The sequence below is a fragment of the Calonectris borealis genome, chromosome W (genome assembly GCF_964195595.1).
Source record: "Calonectris borealis chromosome W, bCalBor7.hap1.2, whole genome shotgun sequence".
NCBI classification, from domain to species: Eukaryota; Metazoa; Chordata; class Aves; order Procellariiformes; family Procellariidae; genus Calonectris; species Calonectris borealis.
This window is the reverse complement of record NC_134351.1, coordinates 9849905-9872403: the sequence shown is the minus strand read 5'-3', so window position 1 is coordinate 9872403 and position 22499 is coordinate 9849905. Positions and strand designations below refer to the sequence as shown.

The 22499-nt window shown below is 41.3% G+C and overlaps 1 protein-coding gene across 1 annotated transcript in view; it reads left to right on the top strand.

The window, feature by feature from the left end:
- LOC142074817 (protein hinderin-like) overlaps positions 1–22085 on the top strand; it is a 172752-nt gene extending 150667 nt beyond the window's left edge. The window contains exon 10 of the mRNA XM_075135696.1: positions 21402–22085. Coding sequence (XP_074991797.1) covers positions 21402–21615 — 214 coding nt within the window. The 3' untranslated portion in view covers positions 21616–22085. The remainder of the gene's footprint in view (positions 1–21401) is intronic.
- The last annotated feature ends 414 nt before the right edge of the window (positions 22086–22499 follow it).

Here is a 22499-nt window from a genome sequence, read left to right as displayed (position 1 = left end):
TTTTGAAAAAATATTTTCAGGTTCCTTCTGTGCTTTGCTTTATCCCTTTGTCAAAAACCCTGATTTGACTGTCTTTTCTTCTTCCACTGATACTCTGAGTGCTCTGCATTGTAGCTTTTAAACATTTTCTTGGAATTACTGTGATGGCAATTTCTACAGAGCTTGGCAAATTAAGAGCAGTCTTGGTTCCTCTCTTCATGGTTATCTAAGGAACCGCATGGTTCTCTTCCTAGCACTGTAGTCACTTCTCTGCTCCTTCTCTTGCAGAGGAGTTTCCTCTTGTTTTTGGTGTTGTTTTTGGTTTCGTGTGGTTTTTGTTTGTTTTTTTTTTTTTTGAGGTGGGAGGAATTGATTAATAATATCTACAGAATAATCGCATCTTACTTTAGTAAGCCATTCTCCCAAAAGGTGGCTCTGTCATACTTCCACCATGTTGCTTATGTGTTAATATATTCCCCTTTTTCTCTCTCCTTCACCTGCCCGGACTTTTCAGGCTGTAAACTCTTCAGGGCAGGATCCTGGCACAGTACATCTCCGTGCTTGGTTGATCCATATAATAACGATGATTAACTGTGGTGCTAGTATAGTTAGGGTGGAATTCATCTTGCTTATCTTGAGACAACTGAGCTAGTTACCCTCAGCTCCTTTTATGGTCGATGACTTATTTTAGGATCAGCTAAATCACCTTTTGGTGATACCTGTTGTCTCGTGGGCTGTAAAATAAGACTGGAGTAACGCGCACTGACACTTTATCCCTCTTGTAGCTGAATATGTGGAACTAAAAATAAGTTGTTTGTCATTCATATTTTGATTATGGATCGGAGGCAAACGCAGGGTTAACCTATGTGCTGCATGGTCAGTGCCTTGATTATTAACGCAGTTTCAATGCTTGCATTATAAATCAAAGGGCTTAGGTACCGAACACTCTGGGAGAGGCAGTGGATATGTATAATTGTGAACATACAGCTTCTTCCTCAGTAGAACGTGAGCTTGTGATGTGGTAACTTGTTTAATAAAAACTGTGGTGATGGAAGGCTGGAAAGGATGGAAGTTTGACTGCTTTGGAGAATCCTTTTTAGAAGTGACATGAAGTGGTGATGCTCTGTAACTCGAGCGTAGGTGACCAGGGTACTGCAGTGTTTCTGAGGTCTGAGCAGGGCCTTGCACCAGTCATGTCCCATCTCAGCTGGTCAAACGTGCTGTGCATCAGGAGATGGTCTCAGCAGACAGGCACAGCTCTGTCTTCTCAATTATTTCCAGCTGATGAGTTGCCTACTTACAAAAGAAATTCTTGCCTCTCTGTCACTTAAGGACGTTAACCAGCACTTTATACTATTTGATTTGCCCCATTTCCAGTTGTTAATGTACTTTTCTTTTCCTTCATGATGTTCTAATTCTCTGCCTCAATGAAGACCTCCAGCTTTTGTTTTTGCTACCATGAATAGCATAGTATGAACACCGAATGTCGTCTCATTATTTGTCCTTTCTCTAGGCCACTTACGAATGCATTAAAGAGTTCAGGCCCTAACAGATTTCTGTGAGGCTCCATTGGTGACCTCCCCGGACACTTTATAGTAGACCAATTTTAATGTTTTCTCTTTATTTCCTGCCTTTTAACCAGTTATCTATCCATTAATGGATTTTCCTCTTAGTTTATGGCAACTTTTAAGTCTTTGGTGATAGATTTCCTGGAAAGCTTTTGGAACTCCAGATAGACTATATAAACTGTATTTTCCTTTTTCGCATGCATAATAATTCTACAAATCTAGTAGAGGTCAGCAGTGAATTACGACTTAATATAAAGACTCTGCCAATATGTCAAGTTTATCGATTCTTTATTATAATTTCTATCAGTCTGCTTGTTCTAAACCTCTTCATTTGTAGATTTCTGCATCATTCCAGATCACTTAAAAAAACCCCTACATTTGCCCCAGAACTGAGGCAGTTTTAGGCAATTAGTTACGCACTACAGTTAATAGTTCAGCTATTTCATACCTGAGCTCCTTCAGAAGTTTGAGCGAGTACCAGCTGATCCCAGCAATTTATTATTGTTCATTCATGTTGATTTGTTCTGTAATGTATTTATACGACACTTCAACTTGAGACAGGTCTTCCACTGTGTCCTCTGTGGCTTCAGAAACTTCCTAAGTTCCTGCATGGTGAATAGGTGTCAGCTCATTGGGCTTTTCTGCTATGACCTTATCATCCTTACGTGTTCCTTTATAACTTTATCTCCTCTTTACTTTAACAGATACTCAGACTTCCTATTTTTTTTCATATTTAAAGTGGGACTTGTTATTAGACCTTAAATGCTTTTAGTAGGATAACCCTTAGTCTTTGGCTGGAATTTATTGTGGGGTTTGGTTTTGTGGGCTTTTTTTGCTTGTGGTTTGTTTGGGTTTTTTTTTCCCTTTGATCTATCATTTGTTCTTTGCTATTTTCTTTATTTGGACCTGACTGGACATAACTGTCTCCTTTACTGTTCCACTTAACTGGTATGACTCCATTTCATCCTTCTGAAGTCTTTCTCCATAGGTTGTGTATCCTTTTTCGGAGCCTTAGTATGACTATTAGGCAAATGTGGCAAACATTTTTGCCCTTTTAACTGCCTCTTTTAATTTCTTTTTAACAGACTTTCTCATTTTTATATTGTTTCCATTTCTGAAGTGAAAGACTGCTGAATTTTTGCTCCATAGACCTGTTGAATTTAAGTACGTAATGTGTGTTGTTACTCTTTGGTCATCACATCTGAGCAGCGCAATGGGCTGCTCCCAGATGTGAGAGAGATTTTGTGGAATGAACAACACAACAGACTAGGACTCTTCAGCTTGGAAAAGAGGGGGCTAAGTTTAGGATACTATTAAAAGTTCATAAAATCAAAAGTGACATGCAGAAAATTGAGTAGGGAACAATTCTTTATTGTCTTGTCTACTGGAGAAACTGGTGGCCGTCAGACAGAATTGTGAGATGGTACATTCAGAGCAGGTAACATTTAGATAGAGACCAAAGGTCCAGTTAGCTCATATCCCGACTTCTTATTGTCATTGTGTTCTTAACTCCACATACGCCAAGATTGTCATTGTAGTTCTCTCTAACTTAGAGAGCTTTTTAGATACAGTCATCCATAATATATGGATTATAATATTGATTTTTAAATAACTACATGTTCATCTCTTAACATCCTTGTTAAGACATTTCTGTTGTGGAAAACCCCTATATCTGGCTTTAAGTCTCAATCTCATAATGTTACGTATCTGGAATTAGCTCAATAGGATATAGTAACAGAAGATTCGGGCCCTAATTTTTCCTGGATAGGGTAATGAAATAACCAAGGTATCTTCCACATTTGGGTAGGGAAAGTCATGGAAGTGTTTTAGTGTAAAGAATATTGAACTGTTAAATACGTTTTTGTTTTGTAAGCTTTCCAGCGTTACTTTTGGGAACCCTGAATCATGTAACATACGTTCTAGTTTTCTGATACAGATTTGAAGGAAACAAAGAGTTGATGGGACTACCAAGGTTAGTAGTCCCTGGTTACAGATCTTTGTTCAAGCTGAGTGCACCAGTTTTTACTGTAGGTGCGACTTTTTTCTCTTCCTAGACCAGATTTCCTTTTCAAAAACACATGCTATTGAACATTAAGTTTGGCTTTGTGATGGGCTGTGACTAGAGCACTAAAGTTATCTCCTCAACATTTAGATAATCTTAAAAGAAAATAGTATCTTCGGGTTTTTTTCACCATTCATTTAATTGTAGCTACTGATTATAGTTAGCATTTAAATTTCTCAGTGCAACATACTTCTGGCTCCCAGGTAGTTTGGGGTCATGATAATTTTGATCCATTCTGTGTTATTTATGAGGTGGTACTTCATTGACCAGGTGACCCGCCTAGTGGATGAGGGAAAGGCAGTGGATGTGGTCTACTTGGACTTCAGTAAAGCCTTTGACACTGTCTCCCACAGCATTCTCCTAGAGAAGCTGGCGGCTCACGGCCTAGACAGGTCCACTCTTCGCTGGGTAAAAAACCGGCTGGACGGCCGAGCCCAGAGAGTTGTGGTGAACGGAGTTAAATCCAGTTGGCGGCCGGTCACGAGCGGTGCTCCCCAGGGCTCAGTACTGGGGCCGGTCCTGTTCAATATCTTTATCAATGATCTGGACGAGGGGATCGAGTGCTCCCTCAGTCAGTTTGCAGACGACACCAAGTTGGGTGGGAGTGTTGATCTGCTGGAGGGTAGGAAGGCTCTGCAGAGGGACCTGGACAGGCTGGATCGATGGGCCGAGGCCAACTGTATGAGGTTCAACAAGGCCAAGTGCCGGGTCCTGCACTTCGGCCACAACAACCCCAGGCAACGCTACAGGCTTGGGGAAGAGTGGCTGGAAAGCTGCCCAGAGGAAAAGGACCTGGGGGTGCTGGTTGACAGCCGGCTGAACATGAGCCGGCAGTGTGCCCAGGTGGCCAAGAAGGCCAACGGCATCCTGGCCTGTATCAGAAATAGTGTGGCCAGCAGGAGCAGGGAGGTGATCGTGCCCCCGTACTCGGCACTGGTGAGGCCACACCTCGAATACTGTGTTCAGTTTTGGGCCCCTCACTACAAGAAGGACATGGAGGTGCTGGAGCGTGTCCAGAGAAGGGCAACGAAGCTGGTGAAGGGCCTGGAGCACAAGTCTTATGAGGAGCAGCTGAGGGAACTGGGGTTGTTTAGCCTGGAGAAGAGGAGGCTGAGGGGAGACCTCATCGCGCTCTACAACTCCCTGAAAGGAGGTTGTAGCGAGGTGGGTGTTGGTCTCTTCTCCCAAGTAACTAGCGATAGGACAAGAGGAAATGGCCTCAAGTTGTGCCAAGGGAGGTTTAGATTGAACATTAGGAGAAATTTCTTTACTGAAAGAGTGGTCAGGCCTTGGAACAGGCTGCCCAGGGAAGTGGTGGAGTCACCATCCCTGGAGGTATTTAAAAGACGTGTAGATGAGGCCCTTAGGGACATGGTGTAGTGGGCATGGTGTGTTGGGTTGACGGTTGGACACGATGATCTTAGAGGTCTTTTCCAACCTGTATGATTCTATGATTCTATGATTCTATGATTTATGGCCCTCTGGAAAAAAAAAGAGAAAAACAAAAAAAAAAAAGAGAAAAAGTTAGATTATTTCCCTTAGTGTTGGGAGGGAAATAATTTGAAAATGTGATGGAAAATTAAACCTTTTACTGAAAATAGTATTGTATCTTTGTTTTCTGCCCTGTACAAAGTTAGCTCTGTGTGTTTTAATGGTGGTGCCTTAACTGTTATTTTTCTCGTTTGGTTCTTCCCACCTGTAAGTTTTAAATGATTTTGTTTTGATACATGCAGCTGGAGAACATAGTGAAAATGGTCTAGTTGAACTAGATGACCTTTAAAGGTCCTTCCAAACCAAACTATTCTATGATTCTATGAAAAAATTGCTTTTAAAGTTCTTTTTTCTGTAAAAAACAAACAAAGACATTCTAGAGTACTAATATATAATTTATGTATTTAAAATCTTTTAAAGGAGATTCTCAAAGCCTCTAATGCCATTGTACTTTCAACTTTCATTTTTGCTTCATCTGCATTGAATCATCTTTTACTACTTAAAACAGAAATTGGGTTTATTGAAACATTTCAGTTCTGATTATTTTTTAATAAAGATGAAGAAGTCTAACCTAATGAAATCACTGGAATGAAATGAGAAAAATTTAAAAAAATTAATAAGCTGAAGACTTGAAGATTTTATTCAGTCACATTTGGCTGTATGTTTCTTTATGTGTACCGTCTTGGATCAGTAGGGTGAGAAACATGCCTTGTAAGGAATGACCTTTGCACTGTTAGATTGACTTTTTCTGTTACATTTCCAGAAGGGTTACTGGAAATGCATTACCAATAGTTCTTGTGTGCGTTAACTTCTGTGCCTGTGATCACGAAATTGTGGTTTGAGGTGAGCAGTAGTACTGAATTCAGTTTTTTCCCCCCTGTTCAGACCTATAAATATATTTTGTAGAACGTGTGCATGTCTGCCAGGTATCTGTGAAGCATCATAATGTACAAGCAGCTTTATGATTTATGAGTTTGCAGACTTTTTCACACTCTTAGAAATAAAATGCTTCCTGCTCTATGCAGATTATCTGATAATTCAGTGTTCCACTGTGTAGGTGTATTTGTAGTATAAAGGGTGCTGTTTGTAACTTGCTTTGCAAGTCTTGAGTCTGATGTGACATGTTCTTGTCATAGTGTCTGTGCCCCTGCACATGGATCTGCCCGGAATTTTTCAAGCTCCACTCCGGTTCCGATGACCTTGTCCTTGCTGAGGAGCCTATGTTCTTCCAGCACTGCCTTTTCTTTTTACTGTAACAGGTGAAGCAATTCCTAGAAGGACTTTAACAGTGCTCCAGCTGCTGCTCATCCCAGCTTCTGCTTGACTCTGTTAATTGCTCTGTGCGTCCCTGTTCTTATCCATATGCTTGGAATTTGGAACCTGCATATCCACCTTGTTCATAGGCAACAAACCGACCTAATAAGAGAGATGTCCTCTCCCCCCTCCTTGCTAAGTTCAACTCTCTTTCAATCTTTTTTTTCCTGTCTCCTAATGGCATCTCAGCATCTAGATTTCTAGGTGTGAAAGAAAAGTGTGCTTTCTTAACTCAGCCTGCCGTGACAGCTAGATACTACTGTGATGAGCATCTTAAGGAATGTCTAGATCCCTAGAATGTATAGGCCTATTGTAATTATCCGTACAATTTTCTTGCTTTCGCTCCTTCTGTTTTGTTATGAACATTTTAGCAGCAGACCGTTTCTACCAGTGCACAAACCATAACATCACATGACATTGACTTTACTCAAACCAGAAGATTTTTGTGCCAAGGTTGTAACATTGTATCATTACTTCATTGTATCTGTGTGAAAATTTTAATTTCACGCCCTGCGGACTTCACTGTCTCTGTGCACTCTGCTCGTGTTGTTGCATAGAAGGGTAAGTCCCTGGGTCACATTCATTTTGTACTGTGGTGGTTTTTTTTTTTTTCTTTAAGTAAGAGTTCTGTTTCCTTTGAGAGATCTTGCTGTAAAGTTAGCTGGGGATTTCTGCCAGAAAAATATTTGCAAGCTTAAAGTGAAGATACTAAAAATATTTTTACTAAGTTTCTTACAGTGTGACTACAACCATCTTATTCAAAAAGAAAAAAATGAGTATGGGGTTGTGTGCTACACTATGATATGTTTGTATGTGAATAGATGCAAGTGATTTGGTAAAGTATGTGGGGAAGCGAGGGAAAACCTTTGTTTAAATATGTTGTCGGGTTTCCCATACATCCTGGTTTTAATGAGTTGCGAACCTTTCTGGACGGAAGCCCTTGGTTAATATTTGGATTAGTTTATGGAGCTCCCTGGTTTGCAGGCTTTGGCAATTTAACTTCCCTAGTTGCACCATGTCTGTACTGTGTGGGTACGTCAGAGTCTGGTCCTTGCTAGTCAGTCCTTGTCCTTTTGTCATATGCTGTCCATGGGCTTTAATGTATTGATGAAGAGAAATACCCCACTGCGAAGTCACAGAATAGCTGAGGTTGGAAGGCACCGCTGGAGATCATCTACTCCAAGCCCCTGCTCAGAGCAGGGTCAGCTAGAGCAGGCTGTTCAGGACTTGTCGGGTCAGGTTTTGAGTATCTCCAAGGATGGAGACTCCACAGCCTCTCTGGGCAACCTGTGCCAGTGTTCAACCACCTACATAGTAAGAAAGCTTTTTTACTTCCAGTTGAATGGAATTTCTTGTATTACAGTTTGTTCCGTTTACCTCTTGTCCTTTCGCTGGGCACCCCCGAGAAGAGGCTGACTCCATCTTCTCTCTTCCCCTAATCAAGTATTGATACACATTGATAAGATCACCCTGAGCCTGCTCCAGGCTGAACAGTCCCAGCTCTCTCAGATCTTCCTTTCGTGTCAGATACTTCAATTCCTTAATCATCTTCGTTGCCCTTCACTGGACTCCCTTGAGTGTGTCCATGTCTCTGTTGTACTGGAGAGTCCAGCACTGGACACAGCACTCCAGCTGCGTCCCACCAGGGCTGAGTCGAGAGGAAGGATCACCTCCCTTGACCTGCTGGCAGCGCTGGCCTTTGCTGGCTTATGTTCAGTTTTTTGTCTACCAGGACAGCGAGTGTCCAGGTCCTCCTCTGCAAAGCTGCTTTCCAGCCAGTCAAACCTGGCACGTGCTAGTACCTGGGGTTATTCCTCCCCAAGTGCAGGACTCCACGTTTCCTGTTGTGGAATGTTGTGAGATTCTTGTGGGGCCCATTTCCCTTGCCTCTTGAGGTCCCTCTTTGTACGCTTTCTGGCCCCTCTCAGCCTAGAATATATTCAGAAGAATATGGGGATGAGAGACTTAGCATCAGTCTCTTGAGCAGTTGTCAATGACCTTATGTAGTTTCTAACAGAAACGTGGACTGTCTGCAGGTGTATGGTTATCAAAAAGTAATCCTGCAGAGCCCGAGATCATCTTTGCTAGTTACTGCTGGGAATGAACAAACTAAAATTTCACTTCCCTGCCCATCTGTTCAGCAACCGAAAGTAGGTAATTTATCTCAGTGGGACACCTACCACCTGTGTCAAGTTTTTGAAAGAGGTTGTTAGCGTGCGAGGACTACAGCCAAGGGACACCAGGCCTGAGCGCCTCATACTCCGTGCTTTACTGCCGATTTTTTCCGTAGGGTGCCTTCTAACTTGGTACGTGCACAGTGTCAAGCCTATTCAGTGCCTTGTGTCCCTACGAAGCTTAGGACGACTCTGCCTGCTTTGCCACACGGCATGCTCTTGTGCCTCGCCAGCGGTTGCCCCTCTTTGACATGCTAAACCAGGCACCACCAACATGCGCTATTTTTTACAGCTACTGTTTTATCTCAGTGGCTTCTCTTGAATTATGTATCCTCATCTTTGATGTATGAAATCTCAGCTGATTTAAAGATTACCCCAGAGAGTACAGCACACCTGGAAATGAATGGAGCGACAGATAGTCCCAACCCTTCCACACCAAGTGCTGAGTAGGAAGTTTTACAGCAGTTGGGTACTGGAATACAATTTTTATGAGTGTGTTGTTTCTTCACAGTGTGGTCTGCGCCCAAGCAATCAATACGTTGGGACGCCAAGTATTTGAGCTCACTTGCAACGTTTGTTCTCAGGCAAATCGGAGCGAAGGAGTTCAAATAAAGAGCTGGCGAATAGGGAGATCGTGGGCTGTTCTGTTAGGGCTAGGCACTAAGGGTTTCACTAGATAAGGTACCCGAAACTGTGTGTGCCTCTCACTGGGAGATGAGTAGAACAGAGCCAGTGAATGCAAATCTGGCTGAAAAGCAGTTGCTATCTGATGTGAGGCTTCTCAGTACGTTATGAAGGAAAAAGAAGCAACTGAGCATAAACTATGTATGTAATGTCAGGAAGATACAGAATCACAAGGAATATAAAGCTTAAGCCTATGAAGCATACTTCAGTTTCTTCAGTGGATGTTGTGGTCACTCTTGCTCCCTGCAGAAATGAGACTTTAGATGAACTGCAAGATCCTATTCACCCCCCTTATGCTAGCATAGCTGGCATTAAATTAAATGAGAGCAACAAGCAGAGCTCAAGTTTGTGGTGCAGTCTGGCCAGAAAAATGGGCTTTTTGCAAGGCAAAGTATGTCCATTCTCTGTATTTTGACTGCTGCTATACCTTAAATTTAAATTCCTCTGGATTTCTAGGCAGTTTCAACCTATTAGGTCCCCACCACACCATCCTGTAAAACGTCCTTTTCTTTCCTAACTCCTGCTATGCACCCAGCTCATGAACAGAGAACAGCAAGGCATTGTTTTTTTCCCAATAAATGTTCTTTTTAAAGTCGAGCGTCTGACTGAACACTTCCATCTCACTAGCTGGTTACTTCTTCCCTTTCTCTTTTTCTCCCTGTTCCCTACGAAGGGACGGCTAGCGCAAGCAGAGGGGCTATCGTCATGGCCTTGCTGTTCCAGGGATCAGGAGCTGGGAAATGTTTGCATTTACCTCTGGAGTGTAATTCTGACTGATGGGTTCTTATCAGGTTTGGCAAGTCCATCCATCCAATTGTCTATTTCTGTTTTGAAGACCAAGCAACCATAAAGTTGAAAACCGTGTTGTATTTTTGGAATCTGAAATTTCAGACAATGCATTTATGAATTATTTATGGGGAATGTGTTTTCAGTAATGTGCGGCATAAAATGGAATGAATGCGTATCCATACTTGCCCTGAACTCTCCAAAGTGCATGCTAATAAACAGAATGATAACCTACCATCACTTTTGCCCTGTAAGATTTACGGTGCAAGCACTTTTTTATGTGGTTTAATTCAAGTCAGTTTGTCAACTTAAAGCTCTAGTGTTTTGTTTTAAAGTACAACTTGGTGAGTTATTTTCTATTACTTAAAGAAATCTAACTGCTTTCCCCCCCCCCTATTTCAACCAGAGTTAGTGTCTGTAAATTTTTCTAGTCATGCTGGCATAGAGCCACGCTAAATTATGCTTTAATTCACAATTAGAAGGAAGTGGCAACTGTGCAGAGCAGCAAACCTTTCATTTAAAATGGCCATTATACAAGATCATGATTCTACAGAATGATTAAGATATTGAAGAATAATTAAGATATCTTTAGGTTTTTAGTCATTTAGAAGTGCTGGGCTTATTTAATTTTTTTAAACCTCCCTGAAACAGCTTTTTCCATAATGACAGTAATACAGGACTCTATATTATCACAACTTGGTGTTTACGGGTATCTGAATTGTCTAATGGTAACTTGTTTTCACTGATATAGCTGACACGGCAGAGATAATTAAGAAACAGAAGAATTTGAGTGCTAGATTTTGCTATTAAACAGTCCATGCCACAGCAGAAGAAATTAAGCTGACAAGCAGGAGAGGAAGGATCATACAGACCCACAGGAAGAGTTGGTGTTTAGGTACAGCAATTGACTGTATGAAAAATATTTCACCAGGATAAAAAAAAAAAGAAAAGAAAAAGGTAAAATAAATAATTTCCAAGCATTCACTGAGGCATCTCATTTCCAGGCTGTAAAATAGAGAGCTTGCAATACTTATTCACCCCGACACAACAAATGGCAGCAGGCAGGGAAGAAACCCAGCCCCAGTGAACCAGTGGCAGAACTTCCATTGGCTTCCATAGGGTCATGGTTCCACCCCAATATATACTTAAAACTACCGCAGTCCGATTTTGCTTCTCTGCTCAATGAGGTTTTAAATCTTGCACAGCTAGTAGCAGTTCTTGCCACAATGGTTAGAAAGTCAATGAAACCTCACAGTTCAGTAACTAAATGACAAGGTAAGAAACTTTGGAATCATAAAACTGTTATAAGTGCTTGACCTAAAACTATGCAGATCTCCCAGTGACTGTACAATTGAAGCAAAAAGTTGATTTATTATCTGGCAGGCTGGGAATTTGGACTGAGCTTGTGAAAAACGACAGATTGCTAATCCATGTAAATGGTGATGGACTTCGCAAGCTGTACGTGGTAGGGTTTTTTTTTCCCCTAAGCCATGCCCCTTAAAATTGTTTTGTACTTGTTTAGTACCCGCAAAGTTCGAGGCAGTGTACGGGGTGTAAGGTAGTCCCAGCTTTGCTGAAAGCACACTAGAAAAAAGAGGTGAAATGTGGAAAAGAAATCAAAACTAAGGGGCAATCAAAGCTGGAAGAGAGGAGGTGTAGAATTGCACTGTGCCTTAAATATGCAACCCTTTGTCAGAGGCTTTAGTACATTATAAAAGAAAAAGCACAATTTTAAAGATGATTCATTGAATTAGAGTTTGCTTTGAGGGGAAAGATGCTTGGGGACAAACTTGTAAGAGCAAAAAACTGAGAAGAAAGGCTGTTAAGGCAGGAGAAGTAGGGGGATGAGGTATGGCAGAAAAGATGATGACAGCTTAGTTTTGGCCCAGAACAATAAAGGGTGAAGATCTTGCTGAAGATACGCTATGATGACAGAGTGCTTAAAGGGAATAAAAGCTAAGCATGTTCTGAAGTGCAAAGTTATTATGTAATATCACAGCAGAATCAGGGCCGCAGGTGCTGTACATATACTGAGGTTCATTTTCTGATCTGAAGAGCTTTCAGACTTGATGAGACAGAAACGGGTGTGTGGGAGGAGAGAGAAGGACAATACAAACAGAGTGATTGCAGAGGTGGTTGTTAAACCCCATGGTAGTTCTGTAATTTCTTTCTTTTATACTAAAACTTCATTCTAAATTATTCTTCTGTCACTGGCAGATCTGATGTAAAAGGTTTCTTTACTTCCCAGGACTCATGTCTGTGTTCACCCTCCCCCTTCCAGAATTATTACAACCTCAGTTATGCCAATTCAGCTGCCTGCAGCCATACCTTAAAAGAAATGATCTGGGGTTTTTTTGTTGTTGTTGTTTTTTAGCTACTAAAAGCACACAGAGATAAAAACAATGAAGAAGCCCTTTCAGTTGTATTTGACAGGTTGGTAACATGGCAGCAGGGTCCGATGAGGAAATAATAGAAAAGGCTGAGTTACCAGGAGCAAAGAGGTAGGATAACTGAGGATTGGGAGCATTGAGACGGGAGTGCGGAAAGGTGAGGAAAGCACCACTCTGACTACTGGGTAAGTGAAAATGGCCTGTTTGTGTAGCAAGGAGGAATGAGAGCAGCAGTAACTCTTATTTCAGTAATGACAGCCGGTTGGATGCTATCATAGGTGAAGCCAGGGTGAAAACTGAGGAAGAAAAATCTCTTATCAGCCCTGCCTTAGGGCACAAGTTTTTTGAGATGCTGTTGCTAGATCCAGTGTCCTTTAGTGCACTGGCTCTGCTTGGTATGCAAAAGGCCAGGGGCAAACCAGCAGCACTGAGCCCCTTTCAAGACCAAGTCCTCGTTAACTCTTTCCTACTGTTTATCACACTGGGGAGGGAGGTTGTCCCATGACACTGCCAAGCACAGCTCAGTTCTGTTAGCAAAGGTGTGATGTTGTTACCCAATTCTGCTGCTTCTCTCCAAATTCTCCTGTGCAAAGGCTGTAATCTCCGATTCCATTTTTCACAAGATTTAGTGATAATTGTTAGTAACAAAACGAGGCATTGAGTTCATTGGTGGTGTAGGTCTGGCAGCATGCAGGGACGTGTTGCAGTGCGGCGTATCAGTACGTACACATCGTGCGGCGCGATGAAGCGGCAGCAAAAAGGCCGTTGTCATCCGAGTCCGCACCGGCAAGCCGTGCGTGAGTGCTGATCTCCTCGCTGCTTCTGTGTAACCCCCGCAGGGGAACGTGCTGCTCATTTCTGGGTGATCGCTTGCTGGAAAGATATTGTCAAAGATCGGAGGAGAGTGGCAAAATCTGTTGCTATGCTAGAGGTATTGATTTATGAGAGAAGATTAAAATACATGTGGCTCAGATAAATGTTGACTGAGACTGGAGCAGAAGGGAGAAATGTAATGTTGTTCAAATACTTAAGGAGTATTTGCAGTAAAAAAGGAGATGGTTTTCTCAGTACCGTGCCAGATCTTTAGCTATAACTACTAGTGTGAAGCTGGGAGGAAGAAAATCCTCTTTGTTTACTTCTAGCTGACTATCAGAAACATGTTCTTGTTTGTGACACATACCTTTTCCTCCTACCAAACTCTGAAGCAAAAATTCATGGAACATTTGTGGCACTTTCCGTGCTATTCTGATCTCCTTAATTGTATGTTATATCTTTCCCCCTGGACTTTGACTTATCTATTTAGACTGAATGCTCTTCTGGAGAGAGGATCGCTCTTACAAGTGGTTGTAGAGTGGGTCCCCCTGATCCTGATCAAGGCCCTTTAGGTTATACTGTAGCCTATAAATAAGTAATAATGGTAATGATAGCATGAGATATATTTGGCTGTGGAATGACTTCCCAAGGAGAATAGCGAGAGGCTGATTGTTAGCAACAAATGTGAGGAAGCACACTGTAGGGAACGGTTCTCTGTCAGCAGGGAGATGGCTGGATGATCTAATAAGTCTTTTCCTTCTCTAGGTTATGATTCTGTGAATACTGCCTCGGAGAGTTCTCTAAAAGTCTCTGATATTGTAAGCTCTCTATTATGTGGGTGTGGGTTTTACAGCACTCCGGGAGGCTCTTGCTGAGGACACTGTGAAAATATATTCTGTTTTACATTGTGTGATGTATTTTAAATAAAAGGCTCAGATCTTTTTTTAATTGCTTGGAAATGTTCTGCAGTCTGATCTTTTTTCTTTAAGAATTAAGAAACTTTGAGATGCCTTTGGAAAATACAGACCTGTTACAGGCAAGAAATACGTCCCAATCTGGAGTTGGTTTAAATACATATATAGCACTGTTGAATTTGCTTCCTCCTATATCCCTCGGTGAAGTGTCTGCTCTGAGTCCCAGCCTGCAAGAAAGTAAAATGGGAATCTCAGGCTAACTAACTGGCACAGTCCCTTTGTCTCTGATTCTCAATTTAATTTTGTTCATTCTCTTGATGTTTCAGCCTCAAGAATTTCACTTCTCTGTGTTCTTTTTTTGGTTTTGGCATCTTGAGAGTCAGTACATGGGAATATCCCCCGCGGGTGTGCTTTGGTCACTGAAGATGCAGCTCACACATGAAAGGCAAGGTCCTCTATCCTGACTTGTGGCCTGGCAGGGAATGACTGCAAAGTCAGCTTCTCTTTCTCAGCTTTCATTTCCTCTCCAACCAGTCTCTAATGTTCATTGGCACGTTCATCTCAGGCTTGCTGGGCCAAAGAGCGTGCTAGTTAAAACCTTGGTTTATACTCATACATCAAGGAGGGAGAGAAGAAAGAATCTGAGACATCAGCTCAGACCTATGGATCCTGAACCCAGAAATCTGGTGACATGAAGAGGATCCAGTGGACATAAAGTATTAGGATTTTCAAAAGGCCTTTGCCAAGGTTCTACACCAAAGGTTGTTAAAGAAATCAAGTTTCTGCAGGATTGGAGGAAAAGTCCTTCTATGGATTTACTGCTGATTAAACGATAGCAGGCAAAGGGACTTAATGTTTATTTTTAATGACACAGAACAGTCAGCAGTGGGTCTTCATCAGTGACCTGGAGCAACAAGTGAACAGCAAAATCTCCTGGGTGACCTAGTAAGTTTGTGGATGATACTGATTTCTTTCAGATAGTTAAATGTCGTGTCAATAGCAAGAAACTCCAAAAAGGCGTCAAAACTGAGTGGACAAAAATATACTTTACCTAGGGAAGAGTCATTAACATCATGCCTACACGATACTGAACTCAGAGCAGGTGATTAGGATTTGTTCAAAGTTCAAAACTTTCTAGAGCTTCACAGAAGCTTGTGGATACGCAAGCCTTGGTGTACCCACATTTTGATTCCGATGTGTACCTTTGGTCTTAGACTCTCAAGAAAGACGTGGTGGAAGCTAGAAAAGGTGCACAGGACAATTAATTTGAACAAGGGGATAAAGCAGCTGCCAGATAAGGAGAGACCAAAAAGCTATGACTTTGGATAGGAAAAGACTGAATGAGAAAATGGTCAGCGTTTGCAAAATTGTGAAGGTGGTGGATAAGTTGAATGTGGAACTGTTTTTCACCAGATCCCACCATGTGAGAGAGACTAACCGCAGTCAATCCTTAAAAAGCACTTGATAGCACTAGCAGGATATCGGATTAAAACAGAAAACAAAAGTATGTCTTTCAATAGCAATGAACTTCCTGAGCTTGCTGTCACAGGACATTGTGGAAGCAGCAGGTTGAAACAGGAATTGGGCAAATTTATGGACAACAGGTTGGTACATGGATGTTGAAAGGACAAGCCACAGATATACCTCTAGCATCCCTAATGCAACAATTGTGGTTGCAAGAATAAAGATGGCAGAAAGTCGCTAGGACTCTTTAATTTGGGTAGAGTTCTGCCCTTGGTCCATAGAGCCTGGGTTAACTTGGGGGTGGGTGATCAATCATCACAGCTGGTTTTTCCAGGTAACCTCAGGTTGTATCACTGGTAGTGTCTTTAGGTTTGGGGTAGTTCGATTGCTGAGGCCACTTCTTACCTGCATCTGTTTTTTCTCTGCTTTTGTTTGTCCTGTTCCAGTCAAATAGGGATTTGGTATTTGCTTAACAATAAGCTCAGTTTCATTTTCTGTAAAATGGGTCTGTTCCCTACCCCTTCAATGTGTTTTTAGCTGTATTTAGCATTTGTAAAGTGCTTGGAGGCAGGCGGTGTTTTATGAATACAAAATAGTGTCAGGCTTTGTACTTAGGCACAATACTGTACTGTAATTCAAAGGCAATTCATGTAACATTAGTAAATCACTTTGAACTTTATGTTGAAAATATAAGCAGTAGTATAAAAATAAACCTTTTTATTTCCTCTGGTATATACAGTTAAATAAAGTAAGCCTATACAGCTACTAATCTCCAAAACCGTATTGCCAGTATGCTTTGTTGAAATGCCATCACCTTACAGAAGAGACATTCTGTGTGCTTTGTACACATTTATGGTTGAAGAATAAATTCTGAGAGACTGTAAATGAAAAGATATCTCTGAACATAGTGATCAAATAATATCTGACACTGCTTGTTTAAAGAAATATACATATATCTCACGGCCAGAGTATTTATGACTCTAATAAGTTCAGTTATTTTGCCTCATGGGGAAATTCCTGCTCCTCCAAATACCAAACTTGTTTGGGGTTGTGCTGTTTTTTCAGGAAGGAACAAATGATATTATTAGTTAAATGGGACTGCAGAATATGAAAATACAATAGCGTGGTTTAAAAATTGAACAGCATGTAAGAAATATAATATATTTTACCAGCAATGGGAAATAGACAAACATTAAAAATTCAATGACATCTCCCAAATGTCTAAATAAATAAATAAACAAACATCACTGTTCAGCCAATTGATGCAAGGATGCTCTGTGGTTACCTTCAAGACCACTGTTCTCTCTAATATCCAGTGCAGTAATGAGTTCTGTGCATCACTTTTGCATAATCTGACCATTTTTTAGGTACTGTACATTGTGGGACTGTCTGAACTCTAAGTGCCCAGCAGGTTTTATTAGACAGAATACCAAGTGGTTTCAGGTGATTTCTCAGCAACCATCCTGGGAATAAGTGGTCTTATGGTTCCCAGAGCAACAGCCACATTTGCGTGTTTGTCATAAAAATGCGAGAACCTTCCTTCCCATTCCATTTGGAAACACAGTGCAAAGTAAGATGCACCTGTAGATGTTCAGAGAGTTGTATTCCTGCTGCATAGGCAGTGGAACAGAAATATTGTGGAAGGAAGGATTTGGCTCTGTGCCAACTTGTGTTTTTGTACTGTTTTCCCCTTTCAAATGTGAACGTTTAATGAGCTGTTCTGAATCTTAATGCTTTATGATGTTTCCTGTTACCTTAGTGATGGACTACAAAACTCTTTTACATTAAGAGTTTATGAACTCTACTAGATACTTATTTAATTAGGAGCCAATGCTGAAAGTTTCTAATAAAATTTCCAAAAGTGCTTTAGTGGCTGAGGAGCCAAATTTCCAGCAACCTGTGTTAATTGTACAGAGGAGATTAAGGGAATGCTGTCACAGCACTGTGCAACGCCTGACCAGGACGGATTTAGCCACCCCGGTCACAGTGCTGCACTGACCCAGCTGTACAGGCTTGATCCTGGTGGTACCTACCTCTCAGATCGTTTGGGCATCTCCATGCTGCTCTCTGAGCCATATTTGGAGTTTTACCTTCTACATTAAAAGCAAAGGTCAAATTTCTTCATTGAAGGAAGAGCTTCAAAGCTGACCTTGGTCTGTTCTTTCTATTCCCATCTCTGTCCTCTTGCGCATGGCTCTGCCGTCCTCATGCTTTGTGCACTAATTCTTTGTGCTCCCTTTCCTGATGGAATTTTTGGAGACTTTATGATAAGATTACTTTCACCAAACTTTAGCTGTCTAAATAGTTAAACTTCTAATCCAAACTTGTAGACTTCACAAATTTTCTCCTCCTATGATGAAACAGGCAGACTTTCAAGCTCATGAAAGTTAGATGAAAAAATATACATGGGGGAAGTGTCAAAACCATTCTTAGAAAAGAGATTGTTTTCCAGTCTGTTGCGGAGGTGCTCATTGACTTTCCAGCACACTGGCAAATGTACCAAAAAGGTGAAGACAGACTGAATTATCACCATCCTTAAAGGGACAGTTGCCCACCTCATTTTCCTTCTGTTGAGAGGGCAAAACCCATCAAAGAAAATGTGTGTAAGCATCTAGCACTGATGGGACATTTGGTTGCTTGGTTGAACATCTATACGTGAGGAATTTCTGTATGTGGCTTAATGTACGGTGCTGGTACTTCTGCAGAATGTTTGGGAATTTTTTCTCCTTGGGAAGCATGAACAATACGAGGGCAGCCTTGGCTGTTAATTTGCTTTAAAAGAGCATTCAGTATTCACAAGCCAAGTTTGCCAGATCAGTTTTCCTGTTTGCAATGTTCTGACTCTTGGGTGCCTGATCCTGCAGCTTTGACGTCGCTGAAGCCATTAAGTGTCATATTAATAATAATAATAACGAAGCCTGGTTTTACTTATGCATTTATTCAGGTCATGCAAGGAATACATATCCTGGTTTTAGAGAAAGTTGCATTTCACAATTTGAGCATTCTGACTGTGTCTCTTTAAATATTCGGATACAAATAAATGGTGAGAAAATTGTCTTTGCGAGCTTCAAACCATTCTAGGTCTACTCTGTTGCCTCCAGCCAGATGCTGTCTGATGTTGCTTAGACAAACCAGGGCAAACCATTATCATGGGATTAAACACTAAATACCTGCGAGGAGCATTCTCTTTATCAGATAGCGCTCTGTTAGCCGAGTTCATTCACTTTATTGCATATATAACTGTGGTGTCAAATAGACTGATTTACAACACCTGGTCTTTTACATAATCTTTGCTATTTGCTGCGCTTGTAATCTGCCAAATCATTTAGCCTTCCTGATAGCAGAAATGCTGTAAAACTTAGATAAACTTGCAGAAGAAATGAACTCGAAGGTACTGCTGAAATCTAGGGCCTGCACGTTTGCTATAAATGCACTGGCTGGTTTGGTTTCCCCCTACCTAATCTGTGATTGAATGTGGCTGCTGAAATTGAAATTTTATGATAGCACTACAGTCAGAGGAGATAAGCATTTGTATGCTAGACTAGATTAGTCTAAAAAGAAGTTTTAGGTGTGGCTAATGAAACCAGTGTATATGTTAACTGGGTTTCTTTGGGGTTCAAAGCATCTGTGTATATCTATATAAAGTCTAGTCCAAAACTTTCTCTACGTGAAAAGTCTAATATAGCTATGTGCTAGTTCTCACTATCGCTGCGGCTTATTCCATCTTACGTTGGAGATATCTTTAAGGAGCCTCATTTTTTAGAGGGTACTTTCTGAATGCTAATACAAACACCAGACCCCTCTAAAATGGTCTTGCTTGGCTACTCAAAACCCCCATGTCCTTCTGAAATTTTTACTAGGGTAACTGTAAGGCATCGCATTTGAGTAGGGTTAGCCACTTACATGGTCCAATTGAAACAAAACTAAAGCTGTATTTTTTTGTTTTGAGTCGCTCATTTTTGGCTATTGGGGTGATTTAAACAGACAGATAATACAACGACATGTAGGCAAGCTTGAAATGTGAAAAAGAAAATTGCAAAATGGAGTTCTGTTTCAGTGAAATGGAAGCTAGTACATCCGAAGGAAAATAAAACAATCCATAGGTGGTCAAATAGAGGAGAGAGCCCTGTGAGGCAGTAATGTTGAGTCAGACTGTGTTAGAAGCGATGGCGACCATCAGATTGGAAGAAACAATAAAAGTGGAAGGAAATACAAGAGGTGACTTTTCCAAGCAATCACAATGTAACTCCAATGGTTGCCATCAGTATTGACCCATCAGTACCACAGTTAACTCCTTTGAGCTGAGGAAGTATTTCTCTGTCTTGGACATAACTACCAGTTACCTTGTCGTGGTCATTTTTCTGATGGTGGTTGGGACATAACACTCGCCGCTGGAGCTAATGAAGGATATTTTGCATGGCATTGCTGGTTTAGGGAGGGAAGTCTTTTTACCTGATGCTGCTGCTGCACGATGCTATTGGACAGCACAAGTGGTAGTCTGCCTCTGGGAATTAAATTTGCCACTGCTAATCTCACGTCAATAAACTGTTGTGAATATTTGCATTTAACAGTTTTTCAGCCTATCTGAGTTGAGGAACCTACTCCAGCTGTCTTAGTCTTCCCAGGCTCCCACTGTCCTGAAAGGAAAAACGGAGGCTTTTCCACCAGGACTCAAAGCAGGAAACAGCTTGAGATGTTTCCTCACCCTATGGATGAACTCTTTCTGCCTACAGAAGCAGGGACCCTATGGAAACCAAGCAGCTCCACTGATACCTTAGGTTGGATGCTGTGAATAATGTTCTGTGCCTGTAAGTCATTGAATGTGTGAATTATTTCAGCGTTGGGAACATCAGGCAGGTTGGTGCTAACAACAGGATGGAACAAAGGGGACTTTTGGGTAAAACTCTTGAGTGATATCTCTTAGACTGGAGAACAGCCTCCTTGGGGAAGCAGTGGAAACGGTATCGTTTAAGGCATTTAAAATTGGACAGGAGAAAATATATTGTAATGATCAATCCTGTGCTGGTATTTAGATCAGGTCTTGTCTTGCGTGAATACTAATAGGAAGTCTCTGTCTGAAGTAACTGCCATTATTCAGTGCGCGTTACCAGCTAACATTGGCTTGCAACCTTCCCCCACATCTGTACTCACACTTAAAGGACAACCTGAGTGATGTTGAGCACCTTTGCCTTCTCTCTTGGTGCCTGAAGTGTTGATTTTGTATTGCCTTGCTTAGATTATATTCCTTCAGTGCTTCCACCAGACAGACTCCATAGAGTGCATAGAGATTTACAGGAAGCACGTGTAGTTTGTGGTAATAATAATAAAGTCTCCTGCTGTTTTGAAATCCCTGGGAAACTAAATCAAGTGTAGAGGTCTATTCAAAAAAGTGCAGCATGTGTATAAGTCACTTTACCATGTGTGGGTCTGCCTTGTACCGGTTCGGTGTATTTAGCTGTCATATCTCGGAGGTCTGTCCGCAGTCTCTGGAGTGCGACTAGGACATTACACACCTCAAATGGAAAAGCTGATGGAACAGCTTAAAATAACCTGAGCACCCATGCTTTGCTCGCCTCTTTTTCACTGCCTCTGTGTCGGTATTCTTCATAGGAACCCACACAGCAAAATTTGTTCTGTGCTGGTGGCCCCCATCAGACAAAGCTAGGTCTAGTCTGAATTATGAAGGCAGGAAGACTGGATTCAATTCCTGCATGATGCTGCGATGCTTAATGGAGCTCCATTTTCTTGGTGTGTTTCTGTAGGTACGAAGCCTGTCTTCTTGACCTGGTTGAAGCTATGAGTCCGATATCTGCCCCAGGACACCTCTGTAGAGAATCTTACGACAGGAACAAAATGCACACGCCTCGTCGTGTGAGCCACAGGCCGTCGTCTTGGTACCAGACCCCTCCCAGCTCCAGAAGCAGAGCAGAGGAACTAGAGGAGAGCCGGCTCCTCGAGGAGATTTTCTTCATATGACACGCCTCGTTGGTCTACAGCCCTTCTGTAGAATTTTTAGGACCTTTTTATTGCTGATTTGTTTGTGTTAAAGTCCCATTTTTAAATTATTTGAGTGACAACTGCTTGTCTTCCCTCTTCTAAAACATAGCTAATTAAGATCCAGTTTCATTTTGGATTTAGTAATCATGGTGCAAGAACGTTGTTGGGGTAGGCCAATCAGAAAGCGTTAACTTTTATTCTAAATCTTTCATGTGCCAAGTAATCATTTTAAAATAGAATTTTTTTTTAATCTACAACATTTTCTAATAGATTGAAGTCACAGTTTTGCCAGCCTCATATCGGAAGTATATTTCATTATCGATTTTTAGCTCTAAAGCAGTTTGCAAGAACTGCCTAACATTCCAGAACCACCACATTCAAAGTAGATTATTTTCTAATTAAACAAGTCTGTTTAAAACCTGGCATATTATAAAGGTACAAGCACTTTAGTACTTTTTTCAGTGATTTTATGATCTACTTTTTCCTTCAACGTTCTGATATTTAACACACTGGGTTTTTAGGGGAATATCGTAAGCTCAACTATACAGTGTCTAATAACATTAATAGGCAATGTTGCAGGTTGATGTACTAGGCATCCATTTGAAATATATTCCTCTTTAAATCAGTGCTATTTGACAGACTTTATGTGCTGGGTAACCTAACCCTGAAATAGCAGAACACAGTCAGACAGTGTAGTGGTCCAAAACCTATTTGATGTACTTTTCAAGATGAAATATATAGTAGTGGTAGTATAAGAACAGTCTTAAGACATTTTCACTAACTTGCACTATTTTGATCCTGTACCCAGGCTCCATTGTAAATAAGACAAATCAGTAATTATTTCCACTAGCGGCTCGCAATGC